This window comes from Sinocyclocheilus rhinocerous, unplaced genomic scaffold, assembly GCF_001515625.1.
Source record: "Sinocyclocheilus rhinocerous isolate Xijiao unplaced genomic scaffold, SAMN03320098_v1.1 scaffold820, whole genome shotgun sequence".
Lineage (NCBI taxonomy): Eukaryota > Metazoa > Chordata > Actinopteri > Cypriniformes > Cyprinidae > Sinocyclocheilus > Sinocyclocheilus rhinocerous.
In genome coordinates, this window is record NW_015670386.1 from 270499 (window position 1) to 295787 (window position 25289).

A 25289-nucleotide genomic window follows, 5' to 3' on the forward strand; every position below is an offset into this window, starting at 1 on the left:
GGAAGAGAAGATGAGTCGTTTTGAGGGGGAGGGAAGGTTAACGTTTTTGATTAAAGATTACTAGGGCACATGAATTTTAAAAAAATAATGAAGTGCATGGATAAATTATTTATAATAAACACTACAGTATTCCATTAAAAAATAAGAATTTTAAATTTTGATTTCATGGTGACTTTAAAAGCAGTAAAATATTTGTCAGAATTTTGTAATAGTATTTCCTGCATTTGGAGGCAAAACTCACTGTCATTTTTAGCCGCTGTCTCTAAGCATCTGACACACTTCTCACACCCCACAGGAAAAAGCAGCATTTAATAATTCATGGCTGATCTTTAGCCAAATATTTTACCTAGTTTTACACATTAGCAATTCACCAACATGTAAAGCCACCCTTGATAAATGCACTTTGACATACCTGCCATGTAGACGATTTATTCTGACATGCTTTGGTGGCATTTTTAGCATTAAAAACAATTTCATCTGTATATCACAGGCCTTTTTTCATGGTCATGTGACAAAAATGACACAAAGCCTCTTTGGTTGAAGCTCACCTGCTCTTTATCAGTAGGACTGCCCTGGGTGCTGCTTTGGCAGGGGCTTTGCAGAGGACTGGCATGTGCTGAGAAGATGAGACTGGTCATGTAAGAAGTATAGTCTGGTAAAATGTTCTCTTTTACTCTGCCAACCAGATCACTATGGAACACATCTTCACTGCTGTCCTTGACTGAGCTTTCATCACCATGTAACAGACCCCAAGGGTTCTCCTCATGCAATGCAGATTTATCTACAGAGAAAAAGAAAATTCAGAAATAATGTTTTTTGTAACTTAATGTTAGAAAAACATTCTTAAAATGTTCTTTTCTTAGCTGAGACACCTTCTTTCTTTATCCTCACAAGATTGTACAAAGTGGCTTGTGTATCGATATTGGTATAATTGATATATTAAATAAATAATTTGTATATTAAATAGTATTCATCTAAAATATTATTATAACATTATTATTAACTATATTAAATAATATTAAATTAATATAATAAATATTTTATATATGGCTTATATCCATTCTTGATTTTGACAACCACAAAATTATGTTTCTTTATGAATAAGATCAATAGAAATGTTGTGATGCATAAATTACCATAAAAGCCTGATATATCAAATATGATACATTAAAAAACACATATGCAAAAACATTTTTGACATATTTTGTCAAATTGTGTTTGACACAATTTATGTATGTTCTGTTCACTTAAGTCTTTAAGCCTTGCTTAAAGGGAGTTCTCCCAAAAATGAAAATTCTGTCATTAATTACTTATTAATCAGAGCTTTCTGACCCTGCATAGACAGCAATGCAACTGACACGTTCAAGGCCCAGAAAGGTAGTAAGGACATTGTTAAAATAGTCCATGTGACATCAGTGGTTCAACCATAATGTTATGAAACTACGAGAATACTTTTTGTGTGCAAAGAAAACAAAAATAATGACTTTATTTAATGATTTCTTCTCTTCCGTGTCAGTCTTCGACACACGTTCATGAGAGTACCACAATGCCTGTGACTTTTTTTAACGATGTCCTTACTACCTTTCTGGGCCTTGAATGAGTCAGTTCCCTTGCTGTCTATGGGTCTATGATTTCATCAAAAATATCTTCATTTGTGTTCCGAAGATGAATTAAGGTCTTACAGGTTTGGAACGACATGAGGGTGAATGAGTTTTAATTTTTGAGTGAACTATCCCTTTAAGTTCAACTAATTTCAACTTTACCACCAGATATAGATTCAGAATGGTTCTCTTCATTGTGAATGGATGCAGAAAACAGTCGATGGAACCATTCCTCTTTCTCCCGCCCTGTTCGTCCAAAGAGGTATAGTGTGACACGATGGGAAACATTCGTCGTAGGCCCAGGGTGTTTCTCTACTTTCTGAGCCTCCCCCTGACCTTCTGCCATCTCGTCTTCCTCCACAGCTCTTTCTCCTTCAGCCAAACTTATGCAGATCGGATACTTCCTGTTCCACACTCTCTTGTGTGCCAAAGCCAGTGGCAGAAGAAATACCTGTTACCAAGGCAACAACTTCATTATAATTACGTGACATCTATGCAACATTCTGCCACATTAAAATTTGAGCCATTTGGGTTCAGAGACCATAAGTAGAACTGTGTCGCACTACCACTGAAGGGCAATGCACGTCTTTCTACTAAGGTGTTAAAATCAGTGCTAACCTTGCTGCCAGTGAGTCGAAATATCCGTGAGTGGGTGAAATGCTTTTCGTAACAGGGCTCGTCAAAAGTAGCCCAGCGGGGAATGTTGTTACGTGGGTAGTCAAGCCGCAAACAGGGTCCATCCAATGTGACATACACAGTGTGCATGAGGGATGGATAGTAGGTCTCTGGATCATATGCGTACATCTCATTCATCCAGCCCTAGAATGCAGAAACATTTCACTTCAACTCAACTGTAATCTATGAATTCTCACCACAAAGTTTTAGGACAGAGACAGACAAACTATTGGGATAAGCTCTGTAGCTGGCTGTGACAAGCAGTGGGTGTGTGTTATTCTGCATCAGACACTGAAGAGCAGAATTAATTACAGAAGCGAGTGGTAATGAGGGTTTTGCTTAGTCTTTGGAGAAAAGCAAGTTTAAGGCTTACTTTAGACACTGTGACATTCACTGCAGTGTGTTAAAAAAAAACCTGATTCCCGAAGGACATGGGCTTTGACACACTGAAGTGCAGGTTTTGGTTTAATAGGAGTCTGCAAGGCTGTTGTTACCTGCGGCGCTGTTCTATTGCTTTTCTTAGCATTTAACCCTATAATGGAAACCCAACTACATGTCTTCTGCACCCTGGTGGATAATCCATGCTATTTAGGAAGTAGAATAAATTGGCTGTGTCCAAAATTGTAAGTAGGTACTTATTTTGAAAAAGTAATCACTTTACGATCACTAAAAAAGTATGTTATGTATAGTTATAATGTGTGTAGTATGAATTTAATCTGGAGGTCCTACATTCACCATGTTGTCATTATCATGTGATCTACCAAAGTCAGTTGCGTCGCTTCACTGCCATTCACAAATCCTCTCCCATGGCCTCATGGGATAGTAGTGTCCGTTGTATGCACACAGAATCACACCAGAAGCAGGATGCTGAAGCCTATACATGTATTACAAATATAATTAATATATATTTTGTAATATTTATACTCTGCCTTGCAAAAATCTGGGATCGTTCAGATATTTTATTTATATTTTAAAGAAATCCCCTATGCTCACCAACACTGCATTTTTTTGTTAAAACAGTAAAGCAGTACAATTGAAATATTATTTACAATTGTTTTTATATATCTTAAAATGTAATTTATTCCTGTGATGGCAAAGCTGAATTTTCAGCAGCCATTACTTCTGTCTTCAGTGTCACATGATCATTCAGAAATCGTTCTAATATACTGATTTTGTGCACAATAAATATATTTTTATCAACTTACATTATAATGTATACCTTAATGAATAAAAGTAATAATTTCTTTCAAAAAAAATTTACTGACCCCAAACTTACTTTTGCCCACTCTTTTATGAGTATTGTGAATTCAGACATACTTCTTTTGTCACATATTCTTTTTCATCTAGTATATATTAGGGACGTATGCAATTTCAGATGCAGCCACAGTCATATAAAAAAGTGCATCAAATATATATATATATATATATATATATATAATGGCAAAGCTGAATTTTCAGCAGCCATTACTTCTGTCTTCAGTGTCACATGATCATTCAGAAATCGTTCTAATATACTGATTTTGTGCACAATAAATATATTTTTATCAACTTACATTATAATGTATACCTTAATGAATAAAAGTAATAATTTCTTTAAAAAAAAATTTACTGACCCCAAACTTTTGAATTGTAATGTACACACACAAAAATTATTTCACTAACATCTTTTGTTATATTACAAGTGCTGTACCTTGCAAGTACAGATCATCACACCAATTCTTTTTTACAAAATATAAATATTCTAAAATGCATCAAACTCACCTTGAGAGACGGTACGTTGCTCTGTAATGCTTCAAAGAGAATATTATTATAGGAGGTCCCATGTAGTCCATGTTGTTGACTGGTGGGAAAGTGTTTCATGGAGCTCCATCGGATCATCACAAGCCCCAACATTAATCCAAACCCTAAACCAAGGAACAGGCCAGACCAATACGCTGACAAAGGAAAGATAAAGTAGCAGTAGGACAGAAATGCTACAAAGGCAAGACCCACTCCTGGCACTGGAGAGGAGCATTGTTCTGTCACATCTTCTGCCAAACCATCTTGATCAGTTCTATTCATATCTGTGCTCTGGGATGCACTGCCATGAGTGCTGGACTCCATCACAGGCCCGGTGTCTACCTGTCTGCTATGGTGCTCATGGGAAAGCGAGGATTTCTGCACACACCGTTTGCGATGTCTCACAGGCCAGTTGCACTCCGGTAGAATCTCACTTTCTGCTTTCCTAGCACTTTTAGGAGATTCAGATACAGTCAGGTCAGTGGTCGTTTTCACAATTCCAAAGCCTTTGTAGCTTGGAGAGTCCACTGATCCTGTGCTCCTTTGGTGCTTGGGGCTTCCAACACTATCTTCACGCATGATCTTACTGAACATGCTCAAAGGTTCCTGCATGGCCTCCGAGAGCTTGCGTCGGGTGTCCTCCAGCTCCATTTTGAAGAAGCTGGCTTTGGGCTCGGTGGGGGACAAGCTGACTGGAGACGGAGGGGCGGTGCGGGAGTCACCGTTGCGGCTTTTGGGCTGGGTGAATTGCGACAACAAGTGCAAATTGAGCTTGGAATCAGACCTGGATTGAGACACCTCGGGCTCACTGCGAGAAAGCTCGGTGGAAATCGACTTCACGAGGCTGAGGAGTGGTTTGGGCTTTAGAGAAGACTCTTTCAGTTCCAGTTCTGTAGATAATGACTTCACTAAGCTGGCCAGGGGCCGGTGAGTGGGCGAGAGGAAGCCAGACCCCGGGGGGAAAGAGTTTCTCAAGGAGCCCGGAGAAGATGGAGAAAGAGGAACATTGAATGCAGGTGAGCTGAGACCCCATTCCCCCTCTGTCTGAATGTCGACCGAACATGGTCTTTGGTTTCGGAGGGAGCTAAGTGACTTTTTGCCATCACAGTCCAAGGTGAATATGAGGTCAGTGTCATCAAGATTGTCCCATTCACCCTCAGTGTCCGTCAGTTGGATTACTATGCCTCTCTGGTCCATGTCCTGCTTCAGCTGTAAACCTGGTCTCTGGGTCCCACCGGCCAATTTGTGAGTTCCTTCATTTCCTGTCATCCCTGCCATGATTCATCTCTACAGAGCACAAGTAAAAATCTTTGAGTCAGCAAAAAAGACAATTAAACTATTTTGCCTCAAGATATATGGACAACACAGTCATTTTGCTTCAACTTCCATCAGCAGTTTTTAGAGCGTTTCAGAGTATGATGACTATGAGGAATATCCTTTCATTGGCAATGCTCGTTTTGGACAAAACATTGACTGGATCAGTTTTGTGCTACAACAAAGTAACTCTTCTCCCTCGACGGCAGTGGTTCTTAACAAGGCTTCTGAAAGGAGGCCCTATATATGATGGCTTAAAATTATTTCAATTAATTGTAATAAGATAATAAATCTTAATTAAATGCTTTAAAAACAAACAAAATCATATTTATTTCGCCCCTTCGATAGCTAATTATTTTGTTTTTATTCAAGAATGTATACAATTCTTGAAACTTCTGGATGAACAAAATGAATCACGTTTAATTCATTTATTTAAACAGTCACAGATTTTATTAATAAAAAAGGTTGAAAACACCAATATACTAGCCTATGAAGGAGCCTTCAAACACCTCCTTGGACCTTTGAGTAAAAATCTCTATAGGTGACGCCCCTTGAATAATGTCTAGAGTCTATAATTATTACATAATGCATAAGTAGGGTTTGGGAGATCTACCTACTAAAAAATAATAATAAAAATTGAAGCTCCAGTGTTGTTGTATAATGATTTACGAAATATTTAAGACAGTTCATGAACTTTGTGCCTGATATCCTCTATGTATAAAAGGCAAAGTAACAGAGCAAGAACAATTATGCTGAACATATGCATTTTATCTGTTAATGTTACATGTATTTTGGTGCCTAAAGTGCTGCCCATAAGATTTATTGTTTTCTTTCTGTGCTCGACAAAAGAAAAAACAAAGCCAATGGGCACTTTCAGGATAATGATCATTTTTCTTACTCATTGATCATTAGGTCTACTTAAAAGAGGTTATGTAACACTTAAATACACAATACACAAATTTGTATTTATAGACCATAACAGAACCAATATTCATTTTGTTTTGCCCATTAATTGTAATAAGTTTCCCTATAGGCTACAGCATTCTAAAATACTACTTAGTACATTAAGGGAACCACAATGAGGGACTAAGCTATATATCTCTTAGTCAGGAGAAAATGGGGCTTTCTAGTTCAGTCAACAGACTGAATTAAAAGCAAAGATCTTTCTAGGTCAAGTAAGGCATTTAAAAGTAAGTTAAAGACTGCCTTCTGTGGTTATGTAACCCTGTGACACCAATTCTCCAGCAACTGGCAAACTCTCTTTAATCCCTTCTTCATTCAAAATGGACTGATTAAATAATAAACCAACAGACTGTTCAAGGGCACATCTACACTATGTGGTATGTCAGACCTCTCTCGTGTTGTTAGAGAGGTCTCTCCTTCTGAACAATCAATAATGCTGTATAGGCTATAAGTGTATAAAAAATGTGCATAAACCATAATCTGGTGTGGTAGAATAAAATATGATTGGGTTTCTCTAAAAGTCTGCTGAATTATGCCTATCAAATTTCAGCTATGATTTACAACAGGGTAAAAACACAATGTATAGTGAAACATTCACTCCCTATAAATAGTTATTGATTATTAATTTAAGTTTAGGCAGACTTGGACACACAATGCCTTTAATCATCTCATCTGAGCTACTGTGTTTGGTAAAAGAAAACATGTTGATGGACAGCCTACTGGAAGGCGACTATCTGGACTAAACTATGATAGACAATAAACAGACATGTAACTTCTGTAGAATTTGTTACTGTGGTAAATGGAAAAAAATCACATGCAAATATGTAGATAATGCGTCATATTATACATGAAATACTGTAAAATCCTTAAAATTCTTTCAGATCTGTCTGACACACACACACAAAATAGCTCAACAGATTAATAGCACTGCTTAATGTCAGATGAACTGAATTTAAACTCAAGCAAATGTTTCAGATGGATTAAATTTTTTTATAATTCTCAGAGACAAGTGCCAATGATGGATACAAATACTGAGCAGTACGATACACTTTAATTTGTTGAAATGAACAGGCAACACAGCAGGTGATTCATCAAGGCAGATGGTGTATTCGTAGGATTCATGCAGTATATCAAATATGTAGGATACTCGTATTAAAGCAACTTTGTGACATTTTAGAAGCACTGACAACGGCATTTTCTGTGAGTAGCCTATGGAGATAATTTCAAAAGAATGAACTCACCCAATTTCTGCACCATCGCCTGATCTCCAAAAAAAAAAAAATATCAGCTTTTGCGTTCTGTCAGTAACAGTGAGTCGCAGTTCCTTGAATCGTTCCCAAGAGAAGAGACAGATGACACTTTCTTAAACCGTCTTGCATGAATCATGAGTCTGCACACAGCTTGACATCAGACTTTACAAGCTACAGTTAAAGAGCGATGTGCGCTTATATCGTTCATTGTAGCCGCAGGGCTGTGCAGATGTGCATGTGTCGCTCGGTAAACCTGGACTGTACAGTGCGCAGATCCTCCGGAGTTTTGAAATATTACTACACTTATGCAGTGCATTGCTGTTATATTACTGTGACGCTGTGTATCCCCATAGAAACTAACTCCTCCCCCTCACAGGCTCCATCCAGATGTGATTTTGCGAGCAGCAGCTCCTCAATCTGATTATAGGAAGCATGGCTGGAGTCCACTTTAATCCAGATTAAAAAAATAAAAACTCTGCCAAAACATCCATACGCTTATAAAGACACAACAAGACACGCCGATGACCCTAAAAACTCATTTGTCCTGGATTTGTAACAGTGACCATGCACAGCACCTTCAGAATTCATATATTCCGATTATGCTTGCTGGGATATGTAATGTAATATAGGCCTAATACAAATAATAAACTACCATTGTCTGAAAATACTGGAAATGCTCACTGTTACAGTTTATTATGCTGCATTTTAGTAATTTTGGACAACAATTTAATTTTAAAAAGTAACTTAAACATGCTCTAATTCATGTCCTTATTTTTTCCCTTTTAAGTCATAATATTGGAGAGTCTTCACTCCAAACATATTTCTTATATATCAATGTAAATTAATATTCAGTTTAGTTAATTTGTTTACAGGGGCAATTCACATTAATGAACATGACTGTAAATTTGCCAGAATTAGCCGAAAGCTTATTTTTCATCTGCAGACCCTTGACAGAGTGTTAAAAAGTCAAATAAAGAGGCATAAATAAATAAAGGTTATGGTGGATATTCTTAATATGTTTACATTCTGATTACAGCCACAGGCCAACTGTCTTATTTTAATTTCTAGACAGCAGAATATGTGCTTTCCTGTTTCTGGTTATAGAAATCAGGTTAATGCATTTACATGACACATAATCATAATATGACCACTTTCAGATTAATATCAGAATATTCTTGAGTATAAACTAGATCAAAGAATCTGACATTAAAATAGCAAAATAATAAAAAAGAAACTACATTTTATTTTTAATTTGATACCCAAAAAAAAGTATTGCGTTCCCACAATGTAGCCTGTAATATTTCACTGTCTCAGACTGTGCTAGGGAGGTGGGTTAAAAGAGGACAATTACTTTGGCCTAGATAAAGCTTTGCAGAGCTCTCTTAGCACAGATTTCTCTGTACTAAGAAGATAAATGTTACTTAGTCCACTCTGTCCTTATACTTATGCTTATACTTATACTTATGACCATTCAGTATTTTATATTTTTTTAAATGAACACCATGATCTACAAGAAACAGTGGATAGTGAATTGTCAATGAGCAGTTCTTGTCTGAAGGCTAAAACTCATCCCAGTCATTACTCTTCACTCACCATATCTGTCAGCTATTTAAAACCACAAACGACACATGCAGGAGGTCAAAAATAGTCAGCCCTTCAGGACTAGACACTTCCCAAGCCACAAGGGTACCATGGTAGAGGTATCGTTTAAAAAGATAATGCTTTTAACAAGGACTATCCCCAGAGAAGAGGACAGTAAACACTGAGGACAATATAAATATTTTGCTTGAGTGAGTGAGTTTTTAGTTTTTATTCTTTGTCCATTTGTTTTACAGGCTACAAAAAACATTCAAGCTTGAGTTATTACAAAGATATGTCTCTTATTTTATTGAACTTGTAGAAAACTGTCAAAATGGCAGCGGTTTTGGGTCAGTTTATGGAATTCCATTCAGTTCATGGGACAAATGTGAGACTGGACCCCTCGAGGACTCAAGCCACCCGAGTAGAAAGTTTTGCAAATGGCGTCTGCTTCAGTAAAGACCCTTTAAGCCCTGGAGAGATCTTCCTAGTGGAGATCGAAGAGAAAGAACTGGGTTGGTGTGGTCATTTAAGGATTGGACTTACTGCCCACGACCCTCGAACACTGGAAACTGTGCCAGAATACTCTCTGCCTGATCTAGTGAAAATGGGAGACAGCTGGGTATTTGCAATAACAAGAAATCATAATAAAGTCATTGAAGAAGAAGAAGTAGAAGGTGGTGAACAGCCAAATGTTGGTGATGAGGCAGAAAACAAGCCTAAAACATTTTTCACAGACACTCACCTGTATATAGAAAACATAGGCATACCCAGAGACAAGTTGGTGGGACGCAGTCGACCCGGGAGATTCAGTCACATCCTGGACGACCTGTACAAAACCAACGCTCTACCCCCCACTGCCCGTCGCAGTCGGATAGGGGTTGTCTATGTACCTAAGGGACAAGGGTATGCCGACATGCACATTATCGTCAATGGTGAAGACATGGGAGCCTCTGCCAAAGAGGATCCCCACCAATAAGCTGTTGTATGCTATTGTGGATGTATTTGCAGCTACTAAAAGTGTTCGGATTGTCCAGGTGGAATATGGATGTAAGTTTGAGTTTATAACTTGCTAATATGCTTTGATATGATTATATGACCCACATTGTAACAGACAGACTGTAATGATCCCTCTCTTTTGCTCCTGTGTTTTAGTTGCCTCACTGCAGACACTCTGCCAAAAGACAATTCAGAAACACATCATTCACAGAATGGCTTTGGACTGGTTGGAACTTCCGGAGTTACTTAAACACTATTGCAAATATGAGTGAGCATAACCTATTAAACATCTGAGCAGCAAAGATCTTTAAGACTACTGTGGCTGTAATATTTTTTGTTCTTCTCCCACCTTTTCAACCAAAAAAAAAAAAAGGGGTATGCAATACAGTGATAACTGATAAATGTACAAATAATATAAAATAATAATTGATACACACATGATTTTTCTTCTTCTAATTTTTATCATGTTGATAATTTAGAGGCCTCTTGTGTATCAAACATGAAACAGTAACGCTTTATATAGGGTTAAATATCAACATGCCGGTCTTGACATTTCTTTTGTGTTTGTACATTTTTAATTCAAAATGTCTTTTCTTTGCCATTTGTAAATTAGTAAAAAAAAAAAAACGTAGTTGAATTTTCACTTGTGGCCTTTGACTTTTGAACCCCACTATATTTCATTACTTTTTTAAAAGGTTGAGGTTTCTTAAAAACATTCCTGAAACATATCATAGCATTAATTATTTAGTCTACCATGAAATACATTTATTCTTAATGTCTGTAATTAATCTTTTAAACTAATCAATGTATTAAAGCACCTTTATTAATTAAAATAATAATTCATTATATCAAGCGTTTTCCACGTTGACATGCGTGTTCGGTTGATCTGCACTGACACCTAACGGTCGTTCAGAGAAAGGTCAACTGAGCGGGTTTGTAATGGTCACGTGATCGGAACATTATCGTCCTTTAGTTTCACGGCTTGCACTTGATCTGCACATACACTGTTTGTTTTATCTACTGATCTGTGCCAAACGATGTCATTTTGTTCTTTTTTCGGGAAGGAGTATTATAAAGATCATTTTAAACCCGGTAAGTAATGTTTTTCATGATTTACTCTCCACAACCTGCTGCCTTCCCTTTACCTTGAAGGAAGATTATGATGTAACTGTTTATAAAACTTGGCTGAAATGGTGTAGCGAAATTTGCTAACCAACTTTGCTTAAATATTACTATAGCTAAGAAAACAAAGTGTCTGTTTTACAAACTTGTCGAAAAGGACAGTTACCTGATTTATTGTTTCTCTGCAGGTATATATGTTTGCTTCCAGTGTGGGCATCCACTCTTTTCTAGCAGATCCAAATATGAGCATTCCTCCCCCTGGCCTGCCTTCACAGAGACTATTCGAGAGGACAGCGTAACAAAACACATGGAGACATTAACAGCCTACAAGGTCAGAATCCGTGTTATTTTTTTTTAAATTCGTTAATATTTACAGACACCACAAATATGTTTCGGTGTGTTACTGTTTATACATGTTTCCATTGCTATATGCAGCTCTGCAGGTATATATGTTTGCTCCCAGTGTGGGCATCCACTCTTTTCTAGCAGATCCAAATATGAGCATTCCTCCCCCTGGCCTGCCTTCACAGAGACCATCCGAGAGGACAGCGTAACAAAACACATGGAGACATTAACAGCCTACAAGGTCAGAATCCGTTTTATTTTTTTTTAAATTCGTTAATATTTACAGACACCACAAATATGTTTCGGTGTGTTACTGTTTATACATGTTTCCATTGCTATATGCAGGTTCTGTGTGGCAAGTGTGGTAATGGACTAGGCCATGAGTTTCTGAATGATGGACCGGAGGAGGGCTTAACACGTTTTTGAATATTCAGTCACTCGCTTAAGTTTGTCCCAAAAGGTAAGTCACCACATGTAGTTTTCTGTATAATTTTAACAGTATCAAATGGCTTTATTCGTATTTACATTAATAAGTAACCATTTTAATTCATATTCCAACTTTTTTTCCAATCAGATAAGGTTGATAAACAATAAGCGAGGTGATGAGGCTGCTGTTGCACGCACACTGGGTAACGGGATGTTCAGCTCATGAAGTGGACAAGGAAAAGCCCCAAGTGGAGATCCTGTTCACAGATATATTATGACCGTCCTGGATGCCACTGAGACTAAAGTAGTTGCTCTATTTTTATACTAGTCTGCATAAGCTGATTTGAACATGTGCAAGATGAATGAATGTAGTTACTTACTGATAAAACTAGTCTTGAATATTGCTAATTTAAAAAGGTAATTGTGAACCTTCAGTAATTTCCTAAAGCAATTTACAGCACGGGTCACTATCATGATGATGATTATTATTATGAACAAAACAATAATTTTAACATTAAAATAGCATGTTATTAATTGATATTATTTTTTGTTCAACCTAATTTTTTTATTATTGTATCTGGCATAAAGACATAATATTTTGAAATTCATGTTTCTGTTACATGGAAAGTGTCTTTTTCTTTTGTTTTCCACTATTAACGTATGAATCAAATCAATTTAGTTTGTTTCCTTTATTGTTAATCTATTTTTATTTTATTATTATTTATTTATTTTTTAACCCTCATGCATCCTTTGGGACAAATTTGGGCAAAATCTTTTTCTTTTTTTTATAGTTTACTTAATCTGAGTGGTACAAGACTTGGCTACTTTTCATAAGTTTGCCACCTGAACACACACACACACACAAACAAACAAACAAAAAAAGGCTCGATTCAACAAAGTGGTTGAAAAAAAAAACTCCTTCATTTGTCCTCCGTGGACAAAAGTGGGCTCCCATAGGAAATGAATGGGAAATACTCAAATTCAGAGCATTTTTTATTTGTCCAATAAAAATCAATAAATCCAATACAATGCAGTTCATACATACACATAAGTGAAGGGGTGAGCCTATACAACAATTCTTATTCTCACACACCCATATACAAATCAGTGAATGAGGCTATAGCACTGGTTTTTTATTTTGTTGAATAAAAACCGTCACTCACACATACAAAACCAAAGAATTGAATGAGCCAATGACTTAGCATTTTTTGTGTGCCAATCAGCCACTGTGTGTGCATACACACACACACACTTCAAAGTCAGATTAAAGTCCTAATGCAAGATTTGTTGATAATTCTGAATGTCTGGAATATGCTACTTAATTTTTTATTCTTATCTGTTTGGCACCATTTGGTACCATTTTACTTTTTTTGAGTTATTGAAATTTTATATATATATATATATATATATATATATATAAAGGATTATTCTGTCTACTACTTTGTCTTTTCCTTATAAGTCTAAGCATATCTTTTTTTTAATTCTACAATTTTAACTTGTGATTTTAAAAGGTTTAAAATTTAATTCGTTACAACAATGGTTTATAGATTTCAGCCTATATGCAGCCACTGAGTACTACAGCCATAGAGTGGCTATTGATATTTTTATACCTTTATATGTCACCAGATGTCACCAAAGTCACCAAAAGGTTATGGCTGTCTGAACCACAGTCTATGGTCTGAACTTACTGGGGTTTTTTTTTTTTTTTACTGAAGTATAAGAAATATTGAATATATAACTAAAATAAGCATATTTTACAGAAAATATGGTACTTTAAGAGGTAAATCTTTTTTTTTTTAAACACCAAAAAACAAAAGTTTTTAATTTATCGAAGACATGATATTGCATTTATTATTATTAAAAAAAATTAAAAAAAAGGGATCATACAAATTTGGGTGTAGTAGTAACGGTCACATTTCAAAGCTCCAGACCCGCCAATCGCTTCATCTTCTGCTTTTGACTGTGTAGGGAGCAAACGAGATTTTCCAAGGTGATTAATAGTGGCTGTTCAGCTTGACGAATAATAACACATTGTTTAATTAATTTATAATAAGTTATATAGAGTAGGGTACAGAACACGTAACAATTAGCAACGAAACTGTTTTACCTCAGCGTTAGTTCTTCGGGTTGAAATTAAAGTTACTAGCTTTTTTAATGACTCTCTGCTGGTTTAGCACTTCACAAAATTGGAATAATTTTGTCGTCATAAGCGTTTTTCCGTTGTGACACTGTCGTTTCAGGTATGAAAATGATGTACGGTCCAATTGGAAACTGCGTGCCAATAAGTGACCTAAACATAAACATCACACACTCGGTGAGAACATGAGGCAAATATCAGAAGATGTAGTTTTGAGTGCCTGGTTATGCTGGTGTCTTAAAGGGGTCCTATTATGCTTTTTCAACTTTAGTTAGTCTGTAATGTTGCTGTTTGAGCATAAAAAAAGATGGAATAAATAATTAGCAGTAGGAGAATTGCTCAATATATGGTTAATATCTTTTACTCCGCTTAGTTTTGTGACGATAAGTTGCTCTTAACAAAACGTGCCTTGTAATAATGCCTGCAAGGAATATATTTTCAATTAAAAAAAATAAGGCCTTTTCATTTTCCAGAAGGTGGTTGGAGTTATAATTGGAAAAACTGATTCAAGAGGATTTCCAGACCGGAAAAGTTGGTTACCATTACATAGATGTTCATGCATTCTATTTCCATTATGTCTTTCTTTCTTTCATTCTTTCTATAGCCTATAATATGCAGTCTTTTATTTTTATTTCAGATTTTGGCTCTGAAAGGTTTACTTTCAGCTTTACCATCAAAGATTCACCAGAACATTTTATCAATGTGTCTGCATGGGGAAATGAGGAATACATCCACGGACTGAGCAGTCGCTTTCAGATTGGGGATTGTGGTGAGATTTTAAGTAGTAATCAGTCATTTAGATTCCAATTACTCTTGTTAACAAAAACACTTCTAATATTAAATTCTAAGGCACTGAATTGACACTGTAAGCCAAAAAAAGCATCTTCTGTTTTAGTTGTAATTGAAAATCCCCTCGTAGTGACCAAAGACTATGAGAAAGAAGAAAGATTTTGCCCTTCAACACCCAGGTAAAAAAATAAAAAATAAATAAAATGAAAAATATCACATCCAACTAAGAAACATTACGCTGTCATCATACTGCAAGTTTGTAAGTGATACATATTTTATTTCAGTACCTACAGGCTGTTGGTAACAGAGACTCACTCAAGCATTAGGATATGCTCAGATTTAGAAACAGAGGCCAGGATTCTGCCACTATTCCACATGCCAATTAAAGACTCAAGGGACTTCTATTCATTGGGAGACATTACTGCAAATGGAGAGAGTCTGGATGGACACATTATTAACATTCTAGCAGCTGTGCAATCGGTTAGATTCCAACAATATACTGCTAGCCCTCCTCACTGTCAGGGAAATTAACACAACCTGGCATTAGTGGCTAGTGGGCAAAAGTACAGATGTGTTCAATGATTGAGATTTTATCATTTAGATTGGAGAGGAGAAATTCTTTACAAAATCTGATGGACGCAAAGGACAGAGGCTAGAAATAAAGCTCTTTGATGACACTGGGAAATCATTTCCCTTTGTGTGGTGAGTATAATTAAATTCAGTATGATTAAAAAGATGAAATAAATCAACAACAACAAATATCCACTCCAAACACTAAATTGAGTGATTTCATTACTTTTTTTCATCCAGCTGGGATAAAGAGACTATTAGGCTGGTACAAACACTGACACAAAGAGAAACAGGTATAATAATGTTTATTTGTCTGTTTATTGGCAATTTCTAATATGTGATTATTGAAATTAATTTTATCTATTTTCTCTCAGTACTATTTATTGCAGATGCCCGCATCACTTTTGACAGCTTTCGCAACTGTATGACAGCAACAGCCACCTCAAAGACAATCATTACCCTCAACCCTGGTAGCGATGTGATATGCTAGATTAAAGAATCTGTTTAAATACAATTATAATATTTTTTATTATCGTTACATTTTAACAATTATCATTAAAATCCTTCAATTGTTTTCAATTACATTTTAGATACAGCAGAAGCCAACCAGCTGTACACATGTATAAGGGAACTGCTAGAAGCAGGAGGACTGGATGACCAAGACATCCTCTCAGGTGACGATGTGCAATATAAGTCACGTGATGTGTCTGGACCTCTGCATTAACAATGCAGTACGTATAGTGCAGTTCATACAGAAACATTTTACAATAAGGTCCCATTATTAACATTAGTTAATGCATTAAAGGAATAGTTCATCCAAAAATGAAAATAGACTAAGCCTCAGCCCGTCCAAGAAGCACTGTAGATGAGTTTGTTTCTTCGTCTGAGCAGATTTGGCAAATTCAGCATTACATTACTTGCTCACCAAATTTGATCCTCTGCAGTGAAAGGGTGGCATCAGAATCAGAGAATGAGAGTGATAAAAACATCACAGTAATCTACAAGTAATCTTGTGAAGCAAAAGGCTGTGTTTTAAGAAACATATCTATCATTTTTAACTTCAAACCATTGCTTATGCTAAGATACGAGTCCTCTGTCCATAATACTGCTTTCTCCAGTGAAAAAGACTTCTTGTCTGAATCAGAAGAGAAATGTACACAAATGAAATACTGTTTACATGTGAAAACAGTTCTAAACAAATATGTTGGTGAATTTTGATATGAGAGGGCAACAGGGGGTGGAATTTTCACTGGAGGAATCATTAGTATGGATTGTGGACTCATTTTGTGACTAGAGGTGACAGTTTAAAGTTTAAATTTCTCCAAATGTATTCAGATGAAGAAAGAAACTCATACATTTTGGGTGTTCTGAGGGTGAGAAAATTTTCAGCTAATTTTAATTTCGGGGTGAACTATTCCTAACCTAGTCTCGCGTAGCCAGACCTTCAGACTGACGGCTGAAGGTCTGGAATCCATGGCAGCTTTCATTGGCCTAGGCCCGCCCATGAGGCCATTTGACCGGCATGTCAAACAACCAATCACAGTTCGTTTCGTTCATCGAACGAAGTAACAGATTGGAGTGTAAAACTCTCGGATATATTTGAAAGATTCTATGTAATAATAGAACTTAAAATTTTTCACATACTTTTGAAAATCCAGCGTTTAGTTGATCCTGAAAAGCGTTCATTGTCTCAGTTGTAAACACGACAGCTTTCTTCTTTCGTGAGGGGATTTGGTGTCACGGCATCTTTGTTTCCAGGTGGAACGTTAAAGAGCGTGACACACACGTCTCCCAGAAATCCTGTATAATTCAACCAATCTGATGATGACTTCGAAACTCCTGAAGTGTTTCCACTTTTGTGTGCCATATGCATCAGACGTTTAGCCCACGGTCCGTGTGCGTGACGTCTGAGGCTGAGACTATTCCTAACCTAACACTGACTAACAATGAGCAATTTGTTACAGTATTTGATAAACTTTGTTAACATTAGTTAACAAAAACACAATTCTTTATTGTTAGTTCATATTAGTTCAGGTCCGTTAAATAATACAACTTCTGATTTTATGAATGTGAATGTTAACATTAAGATTTACAAAGACTTTAGAAGTATTTTTCTTACTATCTAATGTAGTTAACTAATGTTAAAAATTAAAAAATGTTAAAAATGAAATCTTATTGTAAAGGGTTACCAGTAAAACAGCATCCTTCCGTTTATTTCTCAGTGGATTCCATTAGTGATGTTCTGACTGTGGAAAAGCTTAAAGCCAGAAGTCAAGAACATGCTGAGGTCTTTCATTGCATAATATTTGGATTCATCACAAGTCTGGAACTAAATTCCTCCATCTCAAAGGTCATACGCAAGCGATGGTAAGTGTGCAATGCTTTGACAGTTTTATGCAATGGTCTACTATTCACAAGCCTGAGTTTTAACAGATAACTTCTCCACCAGTGCCAAATGCAAATTTCGAATCAATGAGGAGAGTCAGACATGTTCCAATGATGCCTGTCCAAATCAAGGACAACAGCTCCAGGCCACTGAAGGCTTTGATCTGCTGGTGGACATCAGTGATCACACTGGGACTGTGCAGTCATGCAACCTGACAGGCACAGTGGCTGAGAAAACCCTGGGCTGTAAAGTGAGCTAAGTCAAGACTGTCTGTATGTGTCCTGAATGATGTCTGTATGTCCTGCAAAGAGTAAACGTAAAATATTTATGTTGACAGACAGAAGAGTTTTTGCGTCTGTCGGAGTCTCAAAGGACGACTCTGAAGTGGAAGTTTCTTCTGGAGAGATGCAAAATCTATCTAAAGGTTATTCATGTTTGCCATTTGCAACTTATTTTGAAAATTGAATATTTAAGGATGTAACTCACTCTGCATTTTAAATTGTAGGTTTTTCCATCTGCTAGAAGCAGAAGTGGAATGAGGGCAAGCATTTTGTCATGTGCACTCGCTGACCCCGTTGAAGTGAAGCAAAACTTTGCCTCCTTTGTGGTTTGATGCTGTTTTGCAACACAGCAACCAAACAGCATGGTTCCTTATGTGAAAACAAATCAAATGTAGGCCTACTTGTGTTTTAAGTTGTGCATATATTGTGAATAATTATATATTTTTTTTGACATTTTGTTCCAATGTCCCATTTGATCTCATTGTGTTGTAATTTATCTCTGTAAACGAATTTATTTGGTGTATCCATGCATGTTTGTTCCAAGCCGATTTTTCTTAAATGCTTTAACGCATAAAAACGTTAAATATTGAACACTGTGCTGCCTCGGAACCTTTTATTCAAGAATTGTTTCTGTGCGGACGGTTTTGGAAGGAGCACCGCTTAGGTTTGACATCTCTGTAAATAATGTTCAATTCGTTGATGAGATCATAGTTTTACATTTATCTAATCGGATTTCTAGTGCAATCTTCACCATCAGGTAAGAACATTGATTTAAGTTATATTATTTTTATCAAGTTTGTCCAATTTTATTTTTAGAGAAGCATTTTAGCACGGTAAACACATTAATGCTTGGTATCACAAGTTTTATTATCTTATTGCTAACATAAACGATTTACAGAAACACGTACATAAAAACGCATTAAGGTACATTCATGAAGTTATCAACATCAGCTAAAACGAGTCTGGAAATCCTCCTGTGAAGCTGGTATTAGGTCTGCATTGAGTTCATCATGAATGTGAATCAAGGCACCGTCGGCAGTGATCCGGTGATACTCGCCACCGCTGGATATGATCATACCGTCAGGTTCTGGCAGGCTCACAGTGGCATCTGCACGAGGACCGTCCAGCACCAGGACTCCGTATCCTTCACGAGCAAGAGCTGTGCCTCGCAGATACACAGACCTTTACCCCATGTCAAAAAGTAGTGCTCTAACTGTACTGAATCTACACTTGTAGTGTATTCAAATCGTAAAATCGCAAATCGTATTTTTCAAAATGTACTTTCAGTGAATGTAATATTACAGAAATAAAAAGCAATTTCAGTATACCTTAATGATTGTCATGTTTCTTAAAACACTTAAAAAAAAAAGTGCACTTTGTAATAATGACATATTAGAAGTTTAGGTAACATGTAATGTCATTTGAAGAAGTACACTTATTTTGATGTTATGACTAAGATACTAAAGCACAAGTAAAGTATTTAATCATAATTGTAGCTAAATTTTAAGTATAATGCAGCTTCATTACTACAAATGTGTAATTACAAATATATTTAAATACTTAGTTGACGTGCATTATTTTAGTAGAAATGACATTAAAATATATTTTCGTTACCATAAATGGTTTTTAATAATACATTAAGCAATTCACTTTAACCATATTTCAAAGACAATGTAAGTAATTATAAAATTACATTTAAAAATGTACTCAAGTCCTACCTAAGTGGGTCAAAAAGCACACTTAAGTTTAACTAATTGCATTTAATTTACCTCAAAAATCCAAACATTTTCATTTAATTGCAAACAACATTTTTTGAAGTATATTATTTCCATAATAAGGACACTGAAATGTACTTTTTTCCCACAAGGAACTGCTGGTACATCCTGTGCAGTAGGATTAGTGAGTTTATTTAGGTGCAAAAATACCTTCAAGATGCTTAACTCAAACACCAGCAGGTAAATTCCCTTGAAGTGACACCTGATAGGAGCATGATTGCTGCTACTGGTAAGTTCAGCATGTGCCTCGTTATATATAAAGCTGTAAATTATGCAAACAGTACTTCTCTTTCATCTCTGCCTGTATAGTTTACACACTGTAATTTTTTTCTTGCATTTTAGGTTATCAACACATACGCATGTATGACTTAAACTCAAATAATCCAAACCCTGTGATCAATTACGATGGTGTCAGCAAGAACATCACATCTGTTGGCTTTCACGAGGATGGGCGGTGGATGTACACGGGTGGAGAAGACTGCATGGCTCGCATCTGGGACTTGAGGTAGGACCTAATGAATGCCGTCTGCTGTGTCTATAAAGGCTGTTTAGAAATGTGTTTGCTGAAGTACTGTTTTCATTCAGGTCAAGGAATCTACAGTGCCAAAGAATATTTCAAGTCAATGCACCTATTAATTGTGTGTGTCTTCATCCCAATCAGGTCAGTTGGATATTGTTTTATTTTCAATATTTTATTATCTGCTACTACTGCTGCTATTACTACTGCTCACAAGAACACCAATCAAAAGTACAGTTTCTTTCTGAATGTATTTGCATTAGGCTGAATTAATTGTTGGGGACCAAAGTGGTGTTATCCATATCTGGGATTTAAAAACAGACCACAATGAACAGCTCATCCCAGAGCCAGATGTGTCCGTCAATTCAGTCCATATCGATCCTGATGCCAGTTATATGGCTGCAGTCAACAGCTCGGTCAGTAACCAATAACAAACAAATGTTATTCAATATTTCACACTACTAATGAGGTTGAGATAATGTGTACTGCATATATTCATACTGTATCAGAATCAGGTTTGACTTATTTGTTTTTGATTGTAGGGCAACTGTTATGTGTGGAATTTGGCTGGAGGAATCGGCGATGAGGTGACACAACTGATACCCAAGACCAAGATCCCTGCCCACAAACGCTACTCATTACGCTGCAAATTCAGCCCAGACTCCACGTAAGTGTCTTACAGAAAAGCTAAACTAAGGAATAGGGAGAGATCAGTGACATTTTTTTTTACAATTATTATACAAATCAGTGCATCAATGTTTTCAACTCTTTGCTAGATTGTTGGCCACATGCTCTGCTGACCAGACCTGTAAAATCTGGAGAACCTCCAACTTCTCTCTGATGACAGAGTTGAGTATAAAGAGTAACAACCCAGGAGAGACGTCCCGAGGCTGGATGTGGGATTGTGCCTTCTCTGGAGATTCACAATACATAGTTACAGGTGAACATACACAACATACACAGTCCAAATGTTTTACTAATACGAGAAGATCATACGTTTACATGACCATTGCAGAATCTTTGGTCCCACATTATATGAGGTGTCTTCAATAGCATAGTTCACCTGAAAGTGAAAAATCTGCAATCATTTGCTCACCCTCAAGTTGTTCCAACCCTTTATGAGTTTCTTTCTTCTGTTGACTACAAAAGAAGATATTTTCAAGAATATTGGTAACCAAACAGTTGTCGATAGCCATTGACTTCCATAATATGAAAACAAAATGCTATGGATGTCAATGGCTTACCAATATTTTTCATATGATCTTCTTTCGTGTTCAACAGAAGAAAGAAACTCATACAGATTTGGAACTAGTGGAGGGTGAGTAAATGTTGACAGAATGTTCATTTATCCCTATCTATCCCTTTGTACTTGCCTCAAAAATAATAATTATTGTTTGGTACAATGTACTTATTGTGTTCATGTTGTATTGCAAAACACTTTTGCTGCTATTGAGGTAGGATACATGTAACTTTTACAGTCCTGTTCTGCATGTACATACTACTGCACATTGTAGTAATTTCATTAACTGGGTAATTACTAGGTAGTAACGCTGGCCTGAACCTACCCCTAAACCTAACCTTAACCCATGTAGTTACTTATATTACTCAGTTCTGTCTTGGATATGTACACTAAACAGTAAGTACACGTACAGCAAGTTTTGTGGTATGGTTAGGTTTAAAGGTGGGTTAACGGCTTTGTAATTACAGATGTTTCTACTAGTGCTGTCAAAACAATTAATCGCATCCAAAATAAAGGTTTGTGTTTGCATAATATATGTGTGTGCTGTGTATATTTATATGTATATATAAATACATGCACATACATGTATATATTTAAGAAATGTATCTAATATATATTTATATTCATAATATAATCATATATAAATATGAGTACATATGTACATGTAAATATTTCTTATATAAATATATATATATATATATATATATGTATGTATGTGTCAGGAGTTTGGACCTGTCTGTGTGTTGTTTTCCTCCCCGTGTGCTCCGTGACCTAGTTTTCTCTTGTGTTTGATTGTGTTCATTGCTCCCAGGTGTGTCTCATTATTAGTTGATTCCCTCACCTGTCATTCCCTCGTTTGTGTTGTGTATTTAAAGAGTTCTGGCCTATGTTTCTGTGTTGAGTCTTAAACGTCAATTCCCCATTGCTACGTGCTTGTTCCTGGTTCCTTTGGATGATTAAAGACTGTTATTATTGTTATTCCCTCGTCTCTTCGCTCCTCGCTCCACTGCAGTAGGCAAACGTGACAGAAGACTCGACCGACTACAGTTTAACAGCGTGTTTACCCTCCGTTTTGTTTCCTTGTTTGTTCAGTGTTTTGTTTTTTTTCCTCCCATTGTTTCCCTCATGGATGCCCTCCTTTGTCCCGAATATCTCCTCCTCCTGCTGGAGCAGGGGGACAGATCTCTCTAGGACCATACTAGACTGTTCCTGATGTTAGCTAACACCACCAGCTACCCGGACGACGCGCTCTTCTCATTCTATGACGCATGTTTGAACACCACGTGCAGGGTACTGTCGTCCGAAGATGGTCCTCGAGAGGACTTCACCGCCTTCGTGGAGTGGACTCTGGCGAGAAACGGATCGCCATTCACCATCTGTCCCATGGATCTCGCCGGATCCGCTCCCGACACAGAGCCCAGCCCATCATCTCCCCGCTGCGTGGAGCAGCAGCCCGAGCCCACCGTTGACGGAGAGCCAGTGCCCGCCGCGATCAATGATCCAGCGCAATGCCGAGCGACTGAACAGAGGATCGGCCCGGACACAGAGCCCCATCTGTCTGACCAGGTGCGAGAGCCGGCGACAGTGCCCGCCCCGAGGGAGAAAGCAGAGGACGGTGAGAGCGTGGTGAGGAGCTCCGCCCCCTGCACCGTGGCTGAGGGTGAGCTTATTGTGGATCTGGGAATGTGGCAGGCTGAAAGGGCTCCCGTTCCTGAGTTTAGCCCGGAGAGGGCTCCTGTTCCCACGTCCAGCCCGGAGAGGGCTCCTGTTCCCACGTCCGGCCCTGAGAGGGCTCCTGTTCCAGAGTTAAGCCCGGAGGCTCACAAATGCCCGCCCAGCCACCCACTCCTGCCTCCTCCACCGCTGTCGTCTGGCAGCCCCTCTGCTTGCCCTCAGCCCACCATCTATATGGTGCGAGCTCCACGGGTCTACCAGTCTCCATCGTCACCGGGGCTGGAGCATCTCTCTCCTCTGCCTCCAGCCTCCGAGGCCCGGACTCCGCCTCGGCCCGTAGAACCAGCGGCTCCACCTCGGCTCCTAGCTCCCTCACCTCCACCGTCGCCCGCCGATCCACCAGCTCCACTGGGCTCCCTCGTCCCTCCGGCTCCGCCTTGGTCGGGCGTCGACCCGCCATCGCCTCAGGACTCTCGTCGACCCGCCATTGCCTCAGGACTCCGCTCCTCCTGCTGCACCTCGTCGCTCTGTCCCACCGGCTCCGTTGGGCTCCTCCCTCCTGCCAGCTCCACCTTGGTCCTTAGTCGCTCCGGCTCCGCCGCGGCTCTCCGCCTCAGTCGCCAGAGCCCTCGGCTCCACCCTGGCCCCCCGGATCCTCGGCATCCCCCTGGCTCATTGGCTCTCCGTCTCCGCATCGGGCTCCTCCGCCACCTGCTCCGCCGCCGTCGGGTGGCCCCCTGGAGTCGGCGGTCATTCCTCCTTCTTGGCTCCTCTCTCCGTCGGCTCCTCCGTGGGTCGCCATCATGGCTGTGGCCTGGGTCCAGCTTGGCTCGTCCTGCTCCAAGCCCTTCCTGTCTCCTCCCTGGCTCCTCCCTCCTGCATCACCTCCTTGGACTCTGTCTGCCGGCCCCCTCCCGGGTGTCCGTCCTCCTCCTGAGCCTCCTCCCAAGTTCCCACCTGCCCCTCCCCATGTTTCTACGGCGCGAGGACACACCTTCTGGAAGGGGGGCGATATGTGAGGCGTTTGGACCTGTCGGTGTGTTGTTTTCCTCCCCATGTGCTCCGTGACCTAGTTTTCTCTTGTGTATGATTGCCGGCAGACAATCGAGAACCAACTTCTCTTGTGTTTGATTGTGTTCATTGCTCCCAGGTGTGTCTCATTATTAGTTGATCCCCTCACCTGTCATTTCCTCGTTTGTGTTGTGTATTTAATGTGTTCTGCCCTATGTTTCTGTGTCGAGTCTCAAACGTTAGTTCCCCATTGCTACCTGCTTGTTCCTGGTTCCTTTGGATGATTAAAGACTGTTATTATTGTTATTCCCTCGTCTCTTCGTTCCTCGCTCCACCGCAGAAGGCAACCGTGACAGTATGTGTGTGTGTATTTATATATACATAGAAATATAAACCGCACACACATATATTACGTAAACAAACTTTTATTTTTGATGTAATTAATCGATTTGACAGCACTAGTTTCTACAGATATTACAGATTTAGTTACTTGTAGGTATTTTTCAAATATAAGTACAATGTAATAGTATGTTTGTAAGTACATTGTATCAAATTATTAATTTAAATTGTAGTAGATAGTAGTAAAAGACAGATGTAAAATGGGTCTGAATCTTATAGATGTTTAATATTTTTTTTAGCAGTAAGAGATTTGTTTTTATGTTCCGCAAGATAAAATAATACTTTATACAAATCAAACTATCCTACGGAGCCCCGCCATGACATGCAAGAAAAAATAAATAAATAGTGCGCACGATTTACTAATTCGTTCCCTCGATTTGCTAAATCGTGTGCACAATTTACTAATTCGTTCCCTCGATTTGCTAAATCGTGCGCACAATTTTCTAATCCGTTCTCTC

General features: G+C 38.2%; 4 protein-coding genes and 1 pseudogene across 6 annotated transcripts in view; 4 read left to right on the top strand and 1 right to left on the bottom strand.

The window, feature by feature from the left end:
* LOC107734227 (testis-expressed sequence 2 protein-like) overlaps window positions 1-7911 on the bottom strand; it is a 15867-nt gene extending 7956 nt beyond the window's left edge. For 2 of the 3 annotated variants that reach the window (XM_016546130.1, XM_016546128.1), the window contains exons 1-5: window positions 7574-7911; window positions 4038-5342; window positions 2220-2420; window positions 1764-2052; window positions 549-781 (exon numbers count right to left, since the gene is read on the bottom strand). In XM_016546130.1, the coding sequence (XP_016401616.1) occupies window positions 549-781; window positions 1764-2052; window positions 2220-2420; window positions 4038-5333 (2019 nt within the window). In that variant the 5' untranslated portion in view covers window positions 5334-5342; window positions 7574-7911. The remainder of the gene's footprint in view (window positions 1-548; window positions 782-1763; window positions 2053-2219; window positions 2421-4037; window positions 5343-7573) is intronic. The other variant, XM_016546129.1, reaches the window with a different exon arrangement.
* A 1345-nt stretch (window positions 7912-9256) lies between these two features.
* On the top strand, window positions 9257-10496 carry LOC107734228 (neuralized-like protein 2). Its single transcript, XM_016546131.1, is given in 3 exon segments — window positions 9257-10118; window positions 10120-10210; window positions 10316-10496. Coding segments are annotated over 3 exon segments (831 nt in total). The 5' UTR covers window positions 9257-9494; the 3' UTR covers window positions 10432-10496.
* A 583-nt stretch (window positions 10497-11079) lies between these two features.
* LOC107734230 (methionine-R-sulfoxide reductase B1-A-like) lies at window positions 11080-12564 on the top strand (annotated as a pseudogene).
* A 1736-nt stretch (window positions 12565-14300) lies between these two features.
* On the top strand, window positions 14301-18582 carry LOC107734178 (meiosis-specific with OB domain-containing protein-like). Its single transcript, XM_016546054.1, has 13 exons — window positions 14301-14366; window positions 14663-14720; window positions 14827-14958; window positions 15085-15157; window positions 15263-15458; window positions 15580-15680; window positions 15789-15841; window positions 15923-16018; window positions 16139-16246; window positions 17771-17915; window positions 17998-18184; window positions 18272-18358; window positions 18440-18582. Exons 1-13 carry the CDS (start codon window positions 14301-14303, stop codon window positions 18545-18547), a joined length of 1410 nt encoding a protein of 469 aa, XP_016401540.1. The 3' UTR covers window positions 18548-18582.
* A 261-nt stretch (window positions 18583-18843) lies between these two features.
* Window positions 18844-25289, top strand: part of LOC107734161 (target of rapamycin complex subunit lst8-like) — a 7506-nt gene continuing 1060 nt past the window's right edge. The window contains exons 1-8 of the mRNA XM_016546030.1: window positions 18844-18972; window positions 19198-19354; window positions 20168-20219; window positions 20333-20495; window positions 20576-20651; window positions 20771-20923; window positions 21050-21174; window positions 21284-21447. Of these exons, the coding sequence (XP_016401516.1) occupies window positions 19226-19354; window positions 20168-20219; window positions 20333-20495; window positions 20576-20651; window positions 20771-20923; window positions 21050-21174; window positions 21284-21447 (862 nt within the window). The 5' untranslated portion in view covers window positions 18844-18972; window positions 19198-19225. The remainder of the gene's footprint in view (window positions 18973-19197; window positions 19355-20167; window positions 20220-20332; window positions 20496-20575; window positions 20652-20770; window positions 20924-21049; window positions 21175-21283; window positions 21448-25289) is intronic.